Genomic DNA, 19,673 nt, shown 5'->3' with positions numbered 1-19,673 from the left:
TCACCTTCAAATTTAGTTTGGCTAAGAGCGACGGACATTCTGATTTTCGCTGACCGCCGCGTACAGCTCACTACTACCAGAGCCGCCGAGTGTAATGTTTTTTAGGTCGCAAGTTCGCCCAAACCAGCGGGTTTGTGTTTCTTGTCACCATGTCAACAGACGCCAGGTCGCATTGTTGGGATGCGTGCGCTGAATGTCGCAACCGAAGGCAACTATTTTCCAGCTCTAACTGCTGCCCCCTGCCGGCCTCTTTCTTTTAGCGCGACGCGCAGTTGGATGCTTACCGTGAGGAGGCGCTGAAGGCTATCCTTCCGAAAGGCACGCCGCCGGACAAGCTCAGCCAGACCGTGTGCGAGATCACCATGACGCCGCTCGACGGCACCAACGAAGTGGTGAAGAGGAAATCAGTAGTAAGTGCCAACCCAGGCGCACCGGGTGACGCATCCTTGGGAGGTGCCGAACGCCAAAGCATATCTGTTGATATAGTAATGCTAGATATTAAGGTGTAGCTAGGAAAATGCAAGTATAGGTCTTGTCTTGCCTTTTCCCAAAGTTATTACTCTATTCTGAGTTATTTAGTCTCCACTCGGAAGACCTGTACCTCAATTGCAGTTTTGTGCAGATTGTGTAGCGTTGCACTTAAGCATATGAAGAGTAAGAGTACCGTGTTCAAGTTCTGCCTACTTATCTGTTTATCTCAGTTTTATTTAATTGCAATTACTCTTGCTTAGCGCATGCAAGTGTGTCCTCGAACCTTTGTCACGGAGCAGTCGCAAGCCATAAAAGCGAACAAAAAAAAAAAACAACTGAATCGTTTTGTTTGAAAACAATGCAGTAGCAAAATAGAAATTTATATTTTCCTGTCTAGGTTGCGGCATTCCAAACAGCATTCCTGAGTTGGTGTACACTTTTTACTTCATGTTCGCATCCTATCCAGGAAAACAGACGACAATGAGTTTTGATACATATGAAATTCAAGTGTCGACTCATGACCAAGGAAATCTCGCGCTTCAACATGCACTATAATTGCGGAGATGATATTTAATTTTGGCAACGCTATTCTGTTGAATATATTCTGGCGTTGAATATATGGATAATACCAATATCTTTAAATGCCCTTTTCTGGACACGAAACTTCGAAGTTACATATACACTCAGCGTACGCCACGAGGAGGGATGCTCGCTACTAAACGACACCGAGCACCTGTAGCATCCGCCAGCCGCCATATTATGACTTTTGTCTTCTGGATAGATTAAGCTTCAATTATATCTTCAGGGTTGTCTATTAGCAGACAAACGTTAGAAAAATAAAAGGATAGGGTACGATTACTCCCAGGCGTTAGGCTTTTTTTTTTTCGTTTCTGTCGTAAGAATGAAACATTGTCGTTGTCCACGGAAAATTCTTCGGCGCGGACGACGTCCGTTTCGTCGAAGTATTTTTCATATGTACGCGCGTGTTGTGAATAAAAACTATAAGCACTTATTTCTTGCCGAAATTTCATTGCTCAAGCTGCTTTCAGTCACTGTGGAAACAATGCGAGGAGACCTCAAACATGCTTCTGTAGCGGGAAGGGCGCCCTTGCACATTGGGCTTTCTCAGCATTGTGTTTCTGAAATAGACGAGCCCAGTTGTATGTCACTAGAATATAAGTGAGCGTACAAAGTAACTACAGATTAAATGGGGTAGACGTGCGGGCTGGTTGGTGGTCCACGCTTCCTAAAAGAGCGCAAAAGACACGGACGCAGACATTGAGAGAACCAATGTTTTTAAAGTTTTTGGAATTGTAGATGACGTTTCAGCGATTTTTAACTTCAGCTCTCCGTTTTACGCCATTTTTCTTGAGCGTCTTAACCCCCTAACTGTGACGCAGGAGCTTTCGGAAGATGTAACCATTCGCTTTTCAGATGTAAAGATTGTATTTACTGACAATCACCTATTCTAAGCATATCCCAGCACCTCCACCAAATGTTACGAGGCGGCAAGCCTAGGAAAAGGACGACATGATGACAGATGATAATATTATTTAATGGCTGCGGGCCTAGCGCGAGCGCTCCGTCCCGCGCCACTGTCCTCTTCTTCGTCTTCGTAACAATATGAACGCCTAAATGTGGTGGAAATTTCTGGAGCCCTTCACTAAGTCGTCTGTCATAGCCTGAGCCGCTTTGTGACGTTAAAAATCAGCCAACCAAGACTCTCATAGAAGAGCAGTGGGATTCGTTTTTGACAATAAGTAGCAGAACACTTCAAGCATCCTGATATGGGATCTGTGGTTGTACTGATTTTCGTTGTGCAATCGCAGGATATGCGAAAAAAATTGCCTACATAAACAACCCTTCGCCGGAAAAATGCGCCTTTCCACAATCTCTAGGTATGTGCACTCCAAAACATCTATAAAAAGAAATCCGACGGTCATGCCGATTCGCCGTTTTTATTTGTAGCCACGCATGCAAAAAAGGTGAAACGCTTTCATGTAACTATTTGGGGGGACGTTGTACCAGGACATCATGGCGATGAATTTAGATCCCCTACGGAGCACTCGACGTGAAAACAAAATAGAATATTAATACGGCTGACACATCCGGATCATTATAGCGTGATTTTCTGCAAAAAGCAGTGATATAGGGTGCCCACTCTGTAGGTAGTGTTGTTTTGCCCCATCAGTCATTTGAAACTCGGGCATTGGTGTCCTCTGACAAGAAACAAGGGATTATCTTTGTGTCCAAGTTTTTGTTGCGTTGTTGAAGGCGGGACAATTTCTTTTCAGATGACCAGCTGCATGGAAAAGGAGCTGGAGACGAAGGGTGTCGATGCAGTAAGTTTTAGACTTCGAAACTATGACACATTTGTCACTGACCCCGGTAACAGTGATACGACTTTGGTATAGCTTCACAGTGTCAGGCAAATATTGAATTAAGGAATAATTATAGTCCTGGCTACATTTGTGAGCAACTCAAAAGGACACATTGTACTCGCAACGTCTCATGGGGGCGAGAATGGTTTGGGGGCATGAGCCGGTGCAATTGCTACATGAAGAACGAACGGGTCACTGAAAAAAAAACAGCCGCGAAAACATTCCCTGCAACAAAGGTTTAGCAGAAACCTTCTTCGCTGTTTGTATTTTTTATTTTTCGCCGTCTTCATATATTGATTGCAGATATTCTCGTTCATGTCTGCTAATGTTCGCCTTTCTTAATCGGTGCTGTAATTACTACAAAAGGGCACTGAAAAGAACTTGCTTTTTCAGCATATGGAGGTGCGCGGCCTTTTCACGCTACCATTTCTGGGAGACTTCGCTGCTTGCTGCACGGATACAAATTAAAATATGACCGCCTCGAATAATACCACGATTAAGCGAATGCCCATTGTAAACTGTCTCACCAGCCTCAAAAAAATTTCTGACAGCGCAGTTCCCAAAGAAACCTGCAGCTTTTAAAAATCACATTTGATTGTAATCATTATTTACTTCTGCACACTTCTCGCTTCAGAGATGGCCGTCTTACATGAACTTCGTTTTAGTTATTATCCAACTTTACACTTTCTTGAGGAGATGCTGAGGATAACGCAATTAGTTCTCCACAGCAAAATTTTCATTGGGGAAAGTACGTTACACGCCTTTTGTTACAATAAAACATGCGCTCGCAAATCGATCTGTTTCTCTTTCAAATGACCTCAGTGGGAATTAACACTGGCGATGGCATGCTATGTAAAAAGGTGCTGCACCGGGTGTGTCATTTTATTCTATACAAATTTTAAAAAGGAATCATACCTATAGAGGAGTTTTCCTTATTACATAATGTGGGTACCTCGCTCGAACGTATTTGTGAATATTTAGGTTGGATTTTAGAAATCTTTATAAATTTTTATTTTAATAACTGCTGGAGATACACTGATGTGGTCTCTTCAGGTGGACTCTACAGGAAAGCGGACATTTTTTAGGTTATAAATGTCAATATTTACACGAATTATTAACTAAAATAAACTAATACACTTTATTATTTCTGATATTAGAGGACAATATTATATACAAATCGAAGGCCGCGAACATTGAAGGTGAGCCCAGTTTTAAATTTTTTAATCGCCAATGTGATTCTAGTAATCGAAAGTCAAAAATGCGCATTTCAAAGCTTGTAGAGTTAGCTTTCACGCAATACATATATATAAAGTGGTGCCATTAACATTTGCATCAAATACACAAACCGTTTTTGATAAAGTAGATGTATTTGATAAAGTAGATGAGGTTTACTCAATTTCCGCAGCCGTACCATGTGCAGCGGCGCCATTATATAAATATGCAGTGTGAGGAAGCCAACTGAACGAGGGCAAATTTGCGTATCTTTAACGTTTGGTAATTCGAACCACATTTGCGGCTAAAAAAATTTAAATCTGGGCTCACCTTTTATGTTGACGGTATTCAATTTCGCCCTTTATTTTTGCCCCCCAAAAAGAAACTAGGTGTTGATTACTAAGTTTTCGTTAATTGGTCATGTAGTTAGTGAACTTTGTCACTTACATGATGTGCGCCATAAGGCGCAAATTACGGAGAAAGGACCTTGTTGTTATGGCAAGAAACCTTGTTATCTTTAGCAATTTGTATTAAGCTAGACTAATGCCTAAAATTAACCTTTTTTCAATTTTTTTGTTGCCACTTATTGAGCTCTGGTATAACATTGTACAAAAACATTTTACTGGGCTTTAATTTCAAGTTTGCACAATTAGGACTCACCTATAACACTGATAATCATCATCAAAGACGGCCAACTTTACTTTCGAGCTCAGGTCCTTTTTTTTATGTTAATGCAGTGGTTTATATGCCAAGTGAACCCTAAGTTCTGAGCAGGTGCAGTGATTACGATTTTTGAAATGCGATAGTACTTCAGCACAGTCAGTTTGATTTTGATAATAATCCAGCTTTCATTCGCGTTGCGATGAGACACATATTCTAGAAACTGCGATGGAAATCAAGACAGTTCACTAAACACTGCGTCCACCTTCCCCGTCTAAAATTTCAATCTAATTTTCTGTATTAGGCTCAATTTCTCTGTTTATTTTTAAAATCGACAGTGCAACATACTCTGAGCAGTGATACAACCCAGGGCCCTAAAAAGTGCGTCGCTTGGGTTCGTTCTTAAAAGATGATTGACTAGGAAGACGCACGGGTCAGGACAGTAACCATTAGGCTTAGATGAAAGAAATGGAGAGAATATCTAGGAATTTTTGGCGCTCATCCTTCCGCACTATGCCGGTTGCGATTGTTATCGGCATGCGCACAAGTGAATTCCAGGATAATAAAATCGTCTGCCACAATAATAGAAGGCGCTGGGTATTTGCCTTTGGAGTCATGTGAATTTCAACTTGACTTCCTTATTTTAACATGTTCTAAAAACGCTCCTATCATTAGGCTGTTTTGGTTATTTTGCATCGAATAAAATAGATCAGATTGCTTACATGGAGCAGAGCACGGGTTAAATAAAGTGATATCGAAGTAAGCTTATTCTTCTAGGATTATATGCAGCGCCATAGCCACCATTGAAACCAAAGCGTGCACAACTTGCAATTACGTAGGCGAATTCCACTTGTCGATTTACGTGTACTGATTTATGTGGACAGATGATGCCTTGTACATCGTCACACATACATTCGTCATGAAAGTCGTTGTCTGTACACTTTTCGTAACCACCACCATCACAATTAACATCATCAGCCTAATTAACGTCCATAGAAGAAAAAAACTTCTCCCATAGGCTTTCAATTAACCCAGTCCTGGGCGTGCTTTGGCTAGCTTATCGCCCAGAATTCTTAATTACGCACACTTTAAACTAGATCACCTGCCACAATAACAGCAGGCATTGGGTGTTTTCTTTTTGCAGAACGGATAGTGAATTAGTTATTTATCTGTAAATTTACCTTTCGGGTCATGTGAATTGCAATTGGAATTGCTTATTACCTATTATGCTCTAACACATTCGTATAATTGATATATCAGCGCGAGATTAATTTGCCTGCCGGGACTGGCTCATTCTCGACATCACAGACTCGCTAGATTTCATCCACAGTTTAGAGTATGTGCATTGTTTTCGCAAGTGTTTGCTTCCGTGTTTGTGTGTAGGAATTAGGCGAAAGATGGTAGGGAGCTGTCTTGATTGAAAGATGTGTGCAATATGTGGTGCCAACGATCCACTTTTTTATTTCGGCCTCCCAGCCCAGCCTGGACATTAAGGCCATTCAGGCCAAGTGCCTCAAGTGCGCTTTTCCGAAGCTGTCCCAGGCCGATGCCTTGGCGCGCTACAAGGACGTGGTGAAGACATTCGAGGGCTACGAAGACAACGCGGTACGCGTCACTTCGGAGGCAAGTGGGCTTGCGTGTTCTTTGTGGGAGCAGTTACGTTCTATGTACTTTATCGAGTGTGTAGCGGTTACATATTAGATGTGTAATAGCATACTGCCAAAAGGTTTTCGATTTTTTTTCTTTTTTTTTGGGGGGGGGGGGGGCGTGGCTCACTAGAGTCTTTCTTCAGTGTGAAATCAAAGTTATTGTGAAGAGTACGTTTCTGAGAATGTACTGATGCACTTCACGGTTTTAATCTACTAGAATTAATCTTAGTTCCGCTAAGTATCGCGCTAGTGTGTTTATAAATTGTCATGATGCTGTAGCGCAAGCATACAGCGTAAGAAACAAGCGTCAATCGTAATGCTTTCATTTTTTGAGTAACAGGTGTTTCCTATCGTAAAAAGTGCTTTATTCAATTTTGCAGAACGATCTTTGGCAGTTAGGAACATCTTTATACATATCAAAATCTTTGCTTTCGTTTGAGAACTGCAATTAAAAACAAAACAGCTTATATATAATGCGTCAATCTTGCGTTAATCGGTGTGCAAAATTTTGTGCAGCCTGAGGCATTTTAACAGTGCCAACAGGCGTAGCTTCATTAGCGGTATCTCAGTGTGACAAGAACTGTTGGAGAGCGGAAAGAAAAATCACCCGCGAATAGAGCTGCAATACAGCATGCTCTAATTCACACGAATGTACTTCTTTCCAACCAGCTCGAAGGTGCCATGCGTTACGTCTTGGATGAGGGACCGGTGAGTCTTCTTGTTTTATCATAGACTTGTGTTCCTCTCTCTTTTCGCAAACCAAATGACAACTCTATAAATTTTAAATAAGTGGGCGCTAAAAAGTGCTAACGCACAGAGCGTGCATCAGAGGAAGCCCGAAGATGTTAATTAGATTGTTCCGGTTGGTTACGCCTTTCTTCCAATCAGTGTAACCAACCGGAACCCCCTCTTAATTGTTTGAAATGGTTTAAACATTAAGGCGTAAACAAGCTACGAAGGAGCGAGTGAAGGGAGAATGATGCTGTTGCTAACCAAACAGGGCGCTAGGTCAAGAGGATCAAGCAGATCAAGCGGGGAGATCAAGCACGTCGCTAATGTGCTATACTACACACGTACGAGAAAGTTTATTGGAATGCGTTAAATAAATGGAGTGGGAGGAGGATGTGTTTTTCTTAACATATTTTTATTGATGTGCAGACAAAGGAGATGAACGAAGCCGCTCGGACTGGATGTCTGAAGACCATGGCACCAGGGGTCACTTCTAGTCAGTACATGACCCACGCAATGAGCTTATTCAAGAAGGGAGACCTCGAGACCAAGAAAAAGGTATACTTGCGGCAGGCACTAAGTCGACCTCGCGTGACTACGACGGGTGAAATTCTCAGTGCAGATATATCTTTTATTTCCTGCTTACTTTTTTCTTTGATTAGCCTTCAGTGGTTTTCTTGTATAGGCGATTAAATACAATTTTGCTTAGAGTTAGGACTCCCGACTTTGTGTTCCCTAAATCTAATGTCGGCTGTTGGTCAGACGATGAGACGAGTTTATTGGCACAGTTACTTTTTGTTCTTATTGCAGTTATTGAACGAGATGAGGCACTTCAAGAATGGGTGGCATGCAGTTTACGAATATGGAAAGCGCAATAAAACGAGTTCACACTTTAATTGGAGAGTAGAGTGGAAGGCATATGCTCGATTTTTTTATCAAAGGGCCGCGGATACATCCTTGCAGGCGCGTGGAGGGACTGCCGAAGTAGCGAATTAGTCCGTCAGGTTGATATCGCTATCGCCAAGCCATTAATTATATTCGCCGGTCTTAATTTTCGATCTTGCAATAGTTCAGGTGTGCCCACTACTCAGGAAGTTACGGTGCACGCTACTAATACTTTGATTATTGCTACTTATAGTACTAGTGGCACTTTTACTTATTATACTTCACCTTGGGTTATTCACAACTCCTAGTTACTATCTCTGCTAGTAATACCAATACCGTAACAAAGGCGCTCTCTCGAAGGGAGCTTGGAATTAACTATATACTGATCGTTAATTTCTCTCAAATGCTCTGAACAACTAGTTCTTCTTCTCTGGTTGTTCAAGAGCAATGTACTCTTGCTTAATTATATTTAAACACTGGTGTACGTAAAGACGCAACTAAACAAGAAGTGTTATGAAGACTTCTCATTCCTTCGTTTTCTTAATCATAATGTTTTGGGCTGAAATGCACGATTCATGTGTTTGAGACCCTGTATATGGGCTTTTTATTTACAGATCGATGCCTGCACATACAAGAATTCCTTGAAAGGAAAGGTGCGTGCCTTTGTCGTAGTGCCTTGAAATGGATATGATAAGCTTGCTTGATGCAGCAGTTCCTATTCTGAGAGCCATTTTTCGCGATCCACAACAATAAGGCCAGATTTTCTCCTTGTAATCATGCGCGCGACATGCTAGTCACTACATCTGCGTGCCTTTTGGTGCGGAAGGACTACTTCACGGTGTTAAACCCATCCATGAATCTTGTGGCATCCTTGGCTTTGAAGTTGAAGAAATAAAATAAATAGTGCCGTGACTGGGCTTCAAACCCGCGACACCGCGAAGATACCAGCTTTACTGGCTACTGGACGAGAGCACTAGGTTATCACCGTCGCCGATCACGCCTCGAATTGATGATGATGATGATGTCCCCAGGCTTAATGGCACATACCCACGGCGGGGGATTGGCCACGGTGCATAGCACCCTGAGTACACTCTCGCGCTGTGCATTGTACACCGTCATCTTCGTCAACATTCATCTGCAGCGCGAAGGGATGATGTCAGCTTAACCTCGATCAGATCTTAACCCGAGTCTAAGATCGTGTCCGGACGTACCGACGACCCAGCAAACCAAAACCATGAGCCAACCAGGTTACATATATGCTTTCATACATCTACTCGGTTGAGCTACGTTAAAACGTTATCGCTTGTTTGATGCTATTAACTTGAGCTATTACCACCTTAGCCATTGCAATGTGTCTGGGGGGTAGGACACATCAATTAAGGCCGAATGGGTAAAAGAACAATACGAAAAGCAGTTATCACAATAAGCACGAAACCCGAAGCTTCCTGCACGTGAGAGGGAAACCCAAGCGTATTAGATGCGCTATTTTCTTTGTTGTATTTAGAAATATTTTGACACTGTTTGTCAGAGGAGGGCCCTTCTGTAGTATTTTTTTAATAATCTAAGGGCGCTCTGAATCCTGCCGCAGTGCTATCTACAGAGCTATTCAACACCAATTTTCACAGGCGACTTGCATTACAAACGTCATAACGAGTTTTATAATGTGGGAATTATGTGAAACTCAATGAAGGGAGGAAGGGGGGTGTGCAGAAAAATATACAACAAATATCGAGCCAAAAATTCTGAAAAGGAAAAAAAAAACAGAAACGCGCCGGCCGCATTCAAGAGCTCTGTCGACATTCCATTTTTGACATTGTAGCATGTGGCAGGGACTAAACCGATTTGCGCGCCTTGACGCCCTGCATCACGACCACTCCTGCGTCAGGCGACCGGCCGCAGTATGCATTCGCCGCAGTTCGTGGCAGTTCATGGCTCACCGTTTTCCCGTACTCCCAGTGGGTCCGTGCAAGGCAGTTGATGATCCGTGAGTGCGCACTGGAGGCCCAAAAGAAGCTGCCCGCCAATCTGCAAGGAGACCTGCAGTTCCTCTACGCCCTCCATCTCAACACCACTGCCTTGGACATTGTGAGTTGAGCAAGGAGTTTCCTTGTTCCTTGCTTCGTTAATTTGTTTAGAGAGCGGTACTCTTCGTGCCTGTGTGAGCACGTCGAGTAGCATTTAATTTTATTTTTTCTTTTATTTTTTTAGTGTTTATATTGCCGTGGCCGCGCGACTTTATTAAAGGCCCTAGGTTCCTTCGATTACCTTTATTCACCACCGTTTGGTCGACCATGATATGATTTGCGAGGCAGGGCATATATTCATATTTCTTGAATGTGCAGAGTGAGTGATCAATTCGCAAATAATTGCTGCATCCAAACATGCCGATTCAAGTGAACCGTTGTTTTTCTTTTTTTTGCTAAGCGCTCGTATTTTTTTTTATTGACATGTACATAAAGGGAGATGTTGGTGCATGACTGCGACGCCAGCAACTCCTTTTGACATAATGATAGCAAAACACTTGAACTATCGGCATGACTAATACTTGTTGTGGGGCTAGTTGGTACATGCTTCCAGAAAAGCTTGTAGCGCCGTAACAGACAACACACCGAAACAGACAACGCCCAGATTGCGCCTGTCGCGTCTAGCTTTATGTGTGCTGTCTGTTTCGGCGCTACAACCCTTTTCCGGAAAAATATCGGCATGACTCTACCCTTAGCGAAAAAATGCTGTACTAAAAATGCCTCTCGAACATATTCAATAATTTCATAATACTTCTTTATTTTTGTCGCTATACTCAACATACTAAAATGAATGCTTTGTAAGATACCTCGACTAATACTTTGAAAATTTTTACAAATATGTCAAAAATACAAGTTTTTCCTTCTTAATATATTTATTACACATTCAGAATGTACTAAAATATATATTAAATACACTAAAAATAGAATAAAGATATATTCAGTTCGGCTTAAAAAGGACTAATACTGCGCTTTACTGGACGAGACTGCTTAAAGTTGTCAGCGGCAAAACTAATCACTGACGTGCCGACAGAATCGTTTGGTCGATAACAATTTCAATGCGTAAGCAAAGGATGCGCCCCATCTCTGAGAAAACGCGGCGTTGTCAACAATCAAGACAGCTCGACGATGTTGCAAGGTCACGCGACTCCACTTCAACAGGAAAGATGTCGCACACCGCAAATGACGACAGAAAGTGACTTCAGCAAACTGAAAGAGTTCTGACAAGCGCAATTTTTGGCTTGGCTTATTTTCACCCCACGAAAGCCCGCAGCCCCATCGCTGCCTTCAGGCTACTCCTGGAGTTCCTGCAGGCGACAGGCCTGGACTCGGCTCTAAGCCGTACCTCCAGCCCAGCTGCCCAGCTGTATCCCTCTCCAGGGCCCCAGCCTCCGTGCATCAGTCCCAGCGCATAGGAGCCCTCCCCTCCCCGGTACGAGCGGCACCATACGCCAGAGGAGCCGTCTTAGCGACGACCACTGCGCGCGTGCCGCCTGCAAATCATCCCCCCCCCCCCCCATCACAAAATTCCCTCCCCGCTCCAAGCAGTGCCCCCATTCAGAGGGTGGCAGAAGAGCGAGTGCACCCCCCCCCCCCCCCCCCTCCGTAGCCACAAGTAGTAGTAGTAGTAGATAGTACAGTCTTTGTGAAATGTAACCAGGCTTAATGGTTTGCTTCTAGCTCGTAGAGTGGAGCTTTTACAGCTTCCCTGAAGCTGAAATGGTCGTTAAAGGTAAGGACTGGAGGTCTTCTTACGTTCCAACACCTTTTGATCTTTAGGAAAGCCACAAGGGCTCCACTATACAAGCTAGAAGCAAACCATGCAGCCTGATTACTTTTTACAAAGACTCTACATTATCTTTCCCGGTGAAACTTGTCTACCGCAATGGCTATGAAGTCCCATATTATCATACAAGTGCGGGACTGGTCATGTTCGAATCTGGGGACGACCTAGAACCGAATTGCGAGCCGTAACTTGCGGCAGGCATCGGTCAAGAGACGAACAGTCAACCAACAAATACATGGGCGTCTATGGGAGCCGGTCGGCCTTGCTAGTCAGGGTCCTTTTTTGCTGGTATGTTCGGGCCTGGAGGTGCCCAAGACGAACTTACCGGCCTGATGCGCCGACAGTATATTTCTCCACATGTAATGTAATTAAGTGGTGATTGTGTTTGCTAGAAGTTAAGATAAATCGAAAGGGTGGCAGAAAAGGAAGAATTTTTTATTGTTTCCAGAAACGTCATTTCAAGCACTAGATTATTCCACGTAAGCTTGAAGTGTGCCGCAAATGTCTTTAAAGAACTGCCCATTTGTTAGAACTGAGGTATGCTTTGGATGAATTCCGTTCATATTTACGACACTATGAGTCGACTCCTGGAGCTGCAGTGGCTGATTCAGACAAAAGCGAGGAAAGGCTGAAAGAAGTACTGGAATTCCTCCTATTGGAAACAGAAAGTAGAGAGAGATGCCAGGAAGGTGCCAGTATTGTATATGAGAGACAGAAGCCCAAGCGCAGTGTCCAAGACGGCTTCAAAAGCAGCGCACGGCAACCCCCGACGAAGGCAAGTGCTGCGGTGCTGCATGCTAATTCCGCCAGTGCAGAAATATGTTCCGTTTGTGAATCTCAAGAGCATAAAACGGAAGACTGCCAGTCCTCCCCATCGAAGAAAAAAGAAATAGATTAGCAAAGGCAAGGCGCTGTTTCCGCTGCACAAAGTGGGGTCACCAGGCGAAAGACTGTAGACGACAGACCAGTTGCATACACTGTAAAAAACGGCATGCGTCATCAGTCTGCAATCCCAATTGGAAAGCGGGGAGCAACAATGCTGCGACCAAAGAAGGGCTATACAGGGCCTCTGCTGCCACTACAGCCAACGTCCACGCAGCAATTGGCAATGGAGAGAACAAAGAAGTAGCTCTGCAGACGTTCCGCGCATGGGCTGTTGGGGACAGTGTGCATGGCTACATACGCGGAGTGCTGAATGGAGGAAGTCAGCGAACCTTTATCAGAGAAGACGTCTCACGAACGCTGAAATTGAGAGTCTTGGGAGAGAAGGATTTCCAACTGAACACATTCGGCTGCACTAGTACAGGTGTGCGAAAATGCCGCGTTGTCGAGCTTGTTCTACGGGGACAATACGATCAAAAAGAAACAAAGGTAGACGCTGTCGAAGTGCCATTTATATGCAGCGATGTTCTGCAAGTCCCTGTGGAGCACAGTTTCGTGCAAGAAATGGAAAAGAGTGGAGCATTAATTGCAGATAAATTTCTGTGTACCGGCATGCCAGCAGTACCTGGCATCGGAATGTTGATTGGCTCAGACCACCTGTGGAAGTTCGTGACAGGAGAAGTTCGCCGTCACAGAGAGGACGACGGGTTAACCGCAGTCAATACCACATTAGGGTGGACATTCCAAGGTCCTTACAACGTCACCAGCGCACTCGCTTTGGCAGCCAACGTGTATGTGCTGAGAATTGGGATCGAAGCCGCAGACGAAACGACTCTTCGAAAATTCTGGGAATAGGACTCCATTGAAACTAACGACAAGCCAGATAAACAAACGTGTCAACCTTCCGTCCTAAATATTGAGCGGAAAAGGGACCGCTACGAGGTTGCTCTGCCATGGAAAGACGAAAGCGCCGAGCTGGCGAATAACAGAAGCATGGCAGTGCACCGACTAAGCAGCTTGACAAAACGACTTAGTCGAAACAAAGAAATGATGGAAGAGTACGACTCGGCAATCAGAGGCTACATGGAAGAAGGGCATGTGGAAAGAGTTCCTAAGGGAGCGAAGACCAACCACGTCTACTATATGCCGCACCAACCAGTTGTCAGAACCGAGTCGACCACTACCAAATTGCGCGTAGTGTTTGACGCCTCATCGCACGCGCCCGGCAAGGAGTCACTTAATGACCACTTAGAAAAAGGACCCAAGCTAATCAGCGATTTGGTGCGCATTTTACTGCGATTCCGTCTGCACGAGGTTGCACTTGTTGCCGATATAGAGAAGGCATTTCTGCAAATCAGCGTCCGACCGGAGGACAGAGACGCGCTGAGATTTCTTTGGTACAGCAGCCCACCTATTGCTCAGGAACCTTTGCCCAACGTAGAAGAATGGAGAATGTGTAGGGTACCAGTCACGAATTTTTTTCCCTCTCTCTCTCTGTCGTTGTTCATGTTGTTCTCCTTGATGTTGATGCGGAGTCGTAGAGGGCGGGTCTCGTGAGTGACCCGGGGGACGTACTTTGCGACTGGTGAGTTTAGACAGGTGTGCAGGCCTTCGGATGGTGAGGCACTTGGAAGGCTTTCTTCAAGAAATTATTTATTACACATGTATATACAACTTATTTACATATGCCGAATGATTTCGGCCTCTCCACTTTAACTAAATATAAAACCTCAAAACTTCCACGACTCCGGACCACCGCCGGCCAACACACGGCCAACCCGTCCGGCCGCCGCTCAACTAACTCGCGTCTCCAACTCTACGCTCTCGGCCCCGGGACCACCACCGGCCACACACGACCGATCTGTCCGGCTGCCACACACCCAACCTCGGCGCTCTCCTTCGCGCGCACCCATCTCGTCACATTCGCGCCAAAACTCCATCCTCCGCCAATAAACAATCCTCCCGCCAAAACTTACTTTTTAGCCAATCGACGACTTTCCCGCCGTCGTTTAGAAGTAAGAGGTCACAAGGCAAAAGACAAGTAAACAATATAAAACACACACCTCGCTGTAAGCAGCCATGGCTAACTAGAAGCTATTAAAACAAAAGGAAACAAACACAATTCAAAACACACGCTCCACTGTATGGGGGTCTATTCTTGTGATAACGCTCAAAGGGCTAGAAGCAGTTGTCGCTCTCTAGCACCAGCGTGCCAGCCCTAGCAGTCAGAGCTGTGACCCCCAACCCGCGGTGCGGTGAGTCGCAACCACGGCGGGTTCGGGCCAGAGGGGACAAACACGAGTATGCTACTCGGAGGAGCGTTTATTGCTCCCGAGCAATACAATGCAGCAGCAACAATACAACCGCCGTAACGAGCGAGGATGTTCCGCTCGCGTACGGGGGTGGAAAACACAAAGGGCAGAACGCACGCAAAAATGTGGGGGAAGTAGGTTCCGCTCACCTCGCGTGGTTCCTCGCTCACGGCCCGCGGCGGTCAAGTCACACACGGTGGCCGGGCGATAAGGGCAGCGGTCTCCGTGGCAGATCTCCGATCCGTGCGTGTGCACGGCTCCCGCCAGAAGACGAGCGAGCCTCGGGAGAATCGCGTCTCCTCCCGGGCTGTGGAGAGGAGGTCTCTCCGTTGTAAGAGGGGAAAGAGGGAAAGTCTCCGCGGCGGGGAGCGAAAGGAAGCGGGGGTGGCGAGAGTGCCCTCCCTCGCAAAACCTCCCGAACGGCGCGCGCATAGCATCGCGTGATAATTACGCGCGGCCGTTACAATGGGGCAGGGGATTCATGTGTATCCCCACATCCCCCCCTCCTTAAAACTGCCCTACGGCTGAAAAGTGACCGCGTTCACACAAAAGGGTATACCGAGTGGGGCCGGCGAAACGCCGTTTAACTTTAAAACGAATTAAGAAAAGATTCAGCTCACAGCCAGCAGTGCCGCCGTCGAAGGCCGTGGACGCCAGGGCAGGAAGGCAGTGTAGACGACCGCCATGGACGACCGTGGAGCCCAGGGTTGAAGGGGGTCGATGACCGCAGGTCCCGTGAGTCGGCCAGGGCAGCTTTGCCGGGACGCGCGGGCGGCAGGCAGGCTCAGGGCAATTACGCACCGTGTCGTAGCGTACGGCAAGCCCCCACTCAGCTGGATGAACCGCTTGCTCTTGGCTCGCCCTCTTTTCCTCTGGTTGGGGGGTGACAAAGGCGCGCCGACCCATTTTCCCTCTGCCGCAGAGAACTTGCGAGGCGGGCCCAGCGGGGCACCAAGCTTCCCTCGTGGGCGAAGCCGCTGCCGCGGGGACAGGGGGACTCCAAGACGGCTTCTCTGCCGCAGTTTTCGCCGCGGCAGACACAGGCCCCGGTTTCCCCGAATTCCCGTTCGCTCGTCCTGCGGCCGACCGGAAGCTGTTTTTCTTCTGCGCAACTTGGTGGCGACAGCGGGCTCTTGGCTCCGGAATGCGGCCGCCTTCCAAACGGCCTGGCTCTCGGTGTTAGAAGCAGCAACGGTCGTTGCGGCGTCCGCTGGCTCTCCTCCGGGCACGCTGTGAAGGCTGGCCTGCGGCTGCAAAGCCGTCTTTTCTTTTTAGTTACTTTTAACGATTTACACACATTTTTTTTTTCAGTTAGTCTAACCCCGCTCGGTCTTTTCCGACGAGAAAGCGTGTGCTTGCTCCGGAAGCCGTGCTGCGAAATATGGAAGGGGTGTTCCGTCCATATTAAGCAGGAGAAATTACTCCCTGCGCGTTGGTCAGAGTTGTTTCTGCCGTGGGCGCAAGTTGTAACGAGGCGCCGGGCTCTGTTGTCGAGCCTTGCGTCTCGGTGCGGCTGCCTGCTGGCGGGGGAGGGTGTTCTCCACAGGCCACTCGTTCCCTCTGTCAAAGTAGGGTTTGAGATCACAGACATGCACTGGCCCGCCGGTCGGTCTTAGCGTCAAGTCCGCCAGCCTGTAGACGAGAGAGGAAAGTTTCTCACGAACTACATATGGTCCCGTCCATTTCGGCGCCAGAGAAGCAGAAAACCGCTTACTGGCATCGCTCAGAACGTGACTGCGCCTCAACACCAGGTCACCCGGTTTGTAGTGAACTTCCCGGTGAGAGCGGTCATACTGCGCTTTCTGCTGGGCCCGAGCAGTGCTGAGATTCCGGCGTGCTTTGTCCAAAGCCTCCGTCATCCTCGCGCGCAGCCCGGTCGCATAGTCAGCGCGTGCCGACCAAGCAATCGGGGTGTTGCTGCGAACCTGTAGAGTAAGTTCTAACGGGTTCGGCAGCTCCCTGCCAAGGTTGAGAGCGGCAGGTGTGTACCCAGTCGAGCGGTTCACGGTCGACCTGAGAGCAAACCCAATCTCGGGGAGACAGGTGTCCCAGTCGATGTGCGTCTCCGCAAATGCAACGAGCATGTGCTTGATGTTGCGGTTCACGCGTTCCGTGGGATTCGCCTGGGCGTGGTACGTGGTTGTTCTCCTGTGCTTAATGCCAAGGGCCGCACAGGAGTCCACGAAAAGTTTGGCAGTGAAGTACGATGCATTGTCCGTTATCAACTGCCCGGGGTAGCCGAATCGTGTGAACACCTCGATCAGCTTCCCCATGATTACGCGTGCCGTCAGCTTTCGAAGTGGGAAAAGTTCCACCCATTTGCTGAAATGGTCTGTGACAACGAGCAGATATTGGTTTCCACTCGGAGTCCTGGGGTAAGGTCCCATGACGTCACAAGCCGCAATTTGCCAAGGACCCTGGCTATTGATCGGCTGCATGAGCCCAGGTGGGCGTCCACCACGTGGCTTGACCCTTTGGCACACGTCGCACGAGCGGGCGTAGCGTATCGCATCCCGCTTCATGCCAGGCCAGGTAGCGAGGCGGCACAACTTGAGGTAAGTCTTAGGGCCACTCGCATGCCCAGCGATGCACGTGTCATGAAAGTAGCGTAAAAGTGCTCCTCTCAGCGTGCGTGGAATCACCACCTTGAAGGACTCGTGTGTATCCTTCTCGGAGGGGATATATCTCAGCAAGATGCCATCGGAGTCGAGCAGATAGGAATCCATCGCGCTCACAGCATTACCAGCTGTGTTCGAGCGCCCCGCACGGACAACAATACCAGTTGCCTCCATGTGCGCCGCGGCCGCGCCGCCCGGCTCCCTGAGCCCGTCGAACACTTTTCGACAAAATGGATCCTCCCGCTGTGCCTCCAATAGCTCCCTTCTGCTGAAAACGCTCACCACGGAACTGACGCTTCCAAGTGGTTCACGCTTTCGCCCTGGGAAGGCGGGGTGTCCCTTCCCTCGGGGCGTTGTGTGAGCTGCGCGGCAGTCGCGCTGCTCTGGCTGTCGGGCGCTGCGGAGTGGGCAGTGTTGTTACTTCCCAAGCCGTCAACGGGCGCGCGCGAAAGTGCGTCCGCCACCACGTTGTTCTTGCCCCTCCTGTAGCGCACGGTAAAGTCGTAACGCTGGAGGAGTAGCGCCCATCGCGCTAGGCGTCCGGACGGCTCGCCTAGGCGTCTCAGCCAAGTGAGTGCCGTGACCAGGATGTTGCTGCTGAGAAGCCGTACTGGACAACCACAGCAGGGACTGGAAGTCAATCCCGCTCGCCGCCATGGCTAGTCTGTGTGTCGGCAGTCGCTCACACAGACACTCGGTTTGTCACACCTCTGGCCCCACGTTGGGCGCCAAGAATATGGGGGTCTATTCTTGTGATAACGCTCAAAGGGCTAGAAGCAGTTGTCGCTCTCTAGCACCAGCGTGCCAGCCCTAGCAGTCAGAGCTGTGACCCCCAACCCGCGGTGCGGTGAGTCGCAACCACGGCGGGTTCGGGCCAGAGGGGACAAACACGAGTATGCTACTCGGAGGAGCGTTTATTGCTCCCGAGCAATACAATGCAGCAGCAACAATACAACCGCCGTAACGAGCGAGGATGTTCCGCTCGCGTACGGGGGTGGAAAACACAAAGGGCAGAACGCACGCAAAAATGTGGGGGAAGTAGGTTCCGCTCACCTCGCGTGGTTCCTCGCTCACGGCCCGCGGCGGTCAAGTCACACACGGTGGCCGGGCGATAAGGGCAGCGGTCTCCGTGGCAGATCTCCGATCCGTGCGTGTGCACGGCTCCCGCCAGAAGACGAGCGAGCCTCGGGAGAATCGCGTCTCCTCCCGGGCTGTGGAGAGGAGGTCTCTCCGTTGTAAGAGGGGAAAGAGGGAAAGTCTCCGCGGCGGGGAGCGAAAGGAAGCGGGGGTGGCGAGAGTGCCCTCCCTCGCAAAACCTCCCGAACGGCGCGCGCATAGCATCGCGTGATAATTACGCGCGGCCGTTACAATGGGGCAGGGGATTCATGTGTATCCCCACAACTGTTAGCCGCTCTGGCCAGCTAGCAAGAACGAAAACAATAACAGCGCCAGTCCATCCGAGCCGTCCTGTCGTCGTCTCGGGTTTCGGACCGACTTCCTAGAAGAAACCATTCCCCACTCGCTGGGGCCGAGGAGCGCGACCCTCGCACGCTACGCCGTTTTAAGTCCTTCTCCTTTTGTCTGCGCATTCCCCTGCTCCCTTTCGGCGCCACTCCTCACACTTTACCACAACGCACGCTAGCTGCGGCGTGACACCCCCCCCCCCCCCCCCTTGTTCTCAATTCTTTCCCCCGACCTTTTTTTTTTTCGCCAGTTCCGAACAAAGCATGCTTCTCCTTTAGGCTGCCTCAAGCCGCAGCCTCTCTCTCTAGTGCGAGAAAGCACTAAATCTTCCCGTCGAGACACACCCTGAGATACACTCCGAAAAAGAATACAGGCATGCAAGTACATGAAAACAATGTACACTTCTGCACAACGCACCATACGCCACAAGATTACATGTTTGAAGTGAAGGTTCATGATACAAAAATCATGCATGCAAATAAAAAGGAAATCAACCACAACAACACTCCACACAGGTGAGCCTCGAACATCGCTGCTCTCATGCTCTGTGCTCAGGGGTTCCTTTTTTCTTTTCTCATGTTAGGTTTGAATGCGGGAAAGCGC

The 19,673-nt window shown here is 47.9% G+C and overlaps 1 protein-coding gene across 1 annotated transcript in view; it reads left to right on the top strand.

The window, feature by feature from the left end:
- The window catches only part of LOC149360660 (uncharacterized), a 72,101-nt gene that overhangs the window by 31,280 nt on the left and 21,148 nt on the right, over positions 1-19,673 (top strand). The window contains exons 3-9 of the mRNA XM_089572449.1: positions 261-410; positions 2,766-2,813; positions 6,201-6,347; positions 7,043-7,081; positions 7,532-7,660; positions 8,602-8,640; positions 9,944-10,072. Coding sequence (XP_089428575.1) covers positions 261-410; positions 2,766-2,813; positions 6,201-6,347; positions 7,043-7,081; positions 7,532-7,660; positions 8,602-8,640; positions 9,944-10,072 — 681 coding nt within the window. The remainder of the gene's footprint in view (positions 1-260; positions 411-2,765; positions 2,814-6,200; positions 6,348-7,042; positions 7,082-7,531; positions 7,661-8,601; positions 8,641-9,943; positions 10,073-19,673) is intronic.

Source organism: Amblyomma mixtum, chromosome 2 (genome assembly GCF_055824585.1).
Source record: "Amblyomma mixtum isolate Tamu chromosome 2, ASM5582458v1, whole genome shotgun sequence".
Lineage (NCBI taxonomy): Eukaryota > Metazoa > Arthropoda > Arachnida > Ixodida > Ixodidae > Amblyomma > Amblyomma mixtum.
The sequence above is the reverse complement of the archived record's forward strand: the minus strand, read 5'-3'. Positions and strand labels throughout refer to the sequence as shown.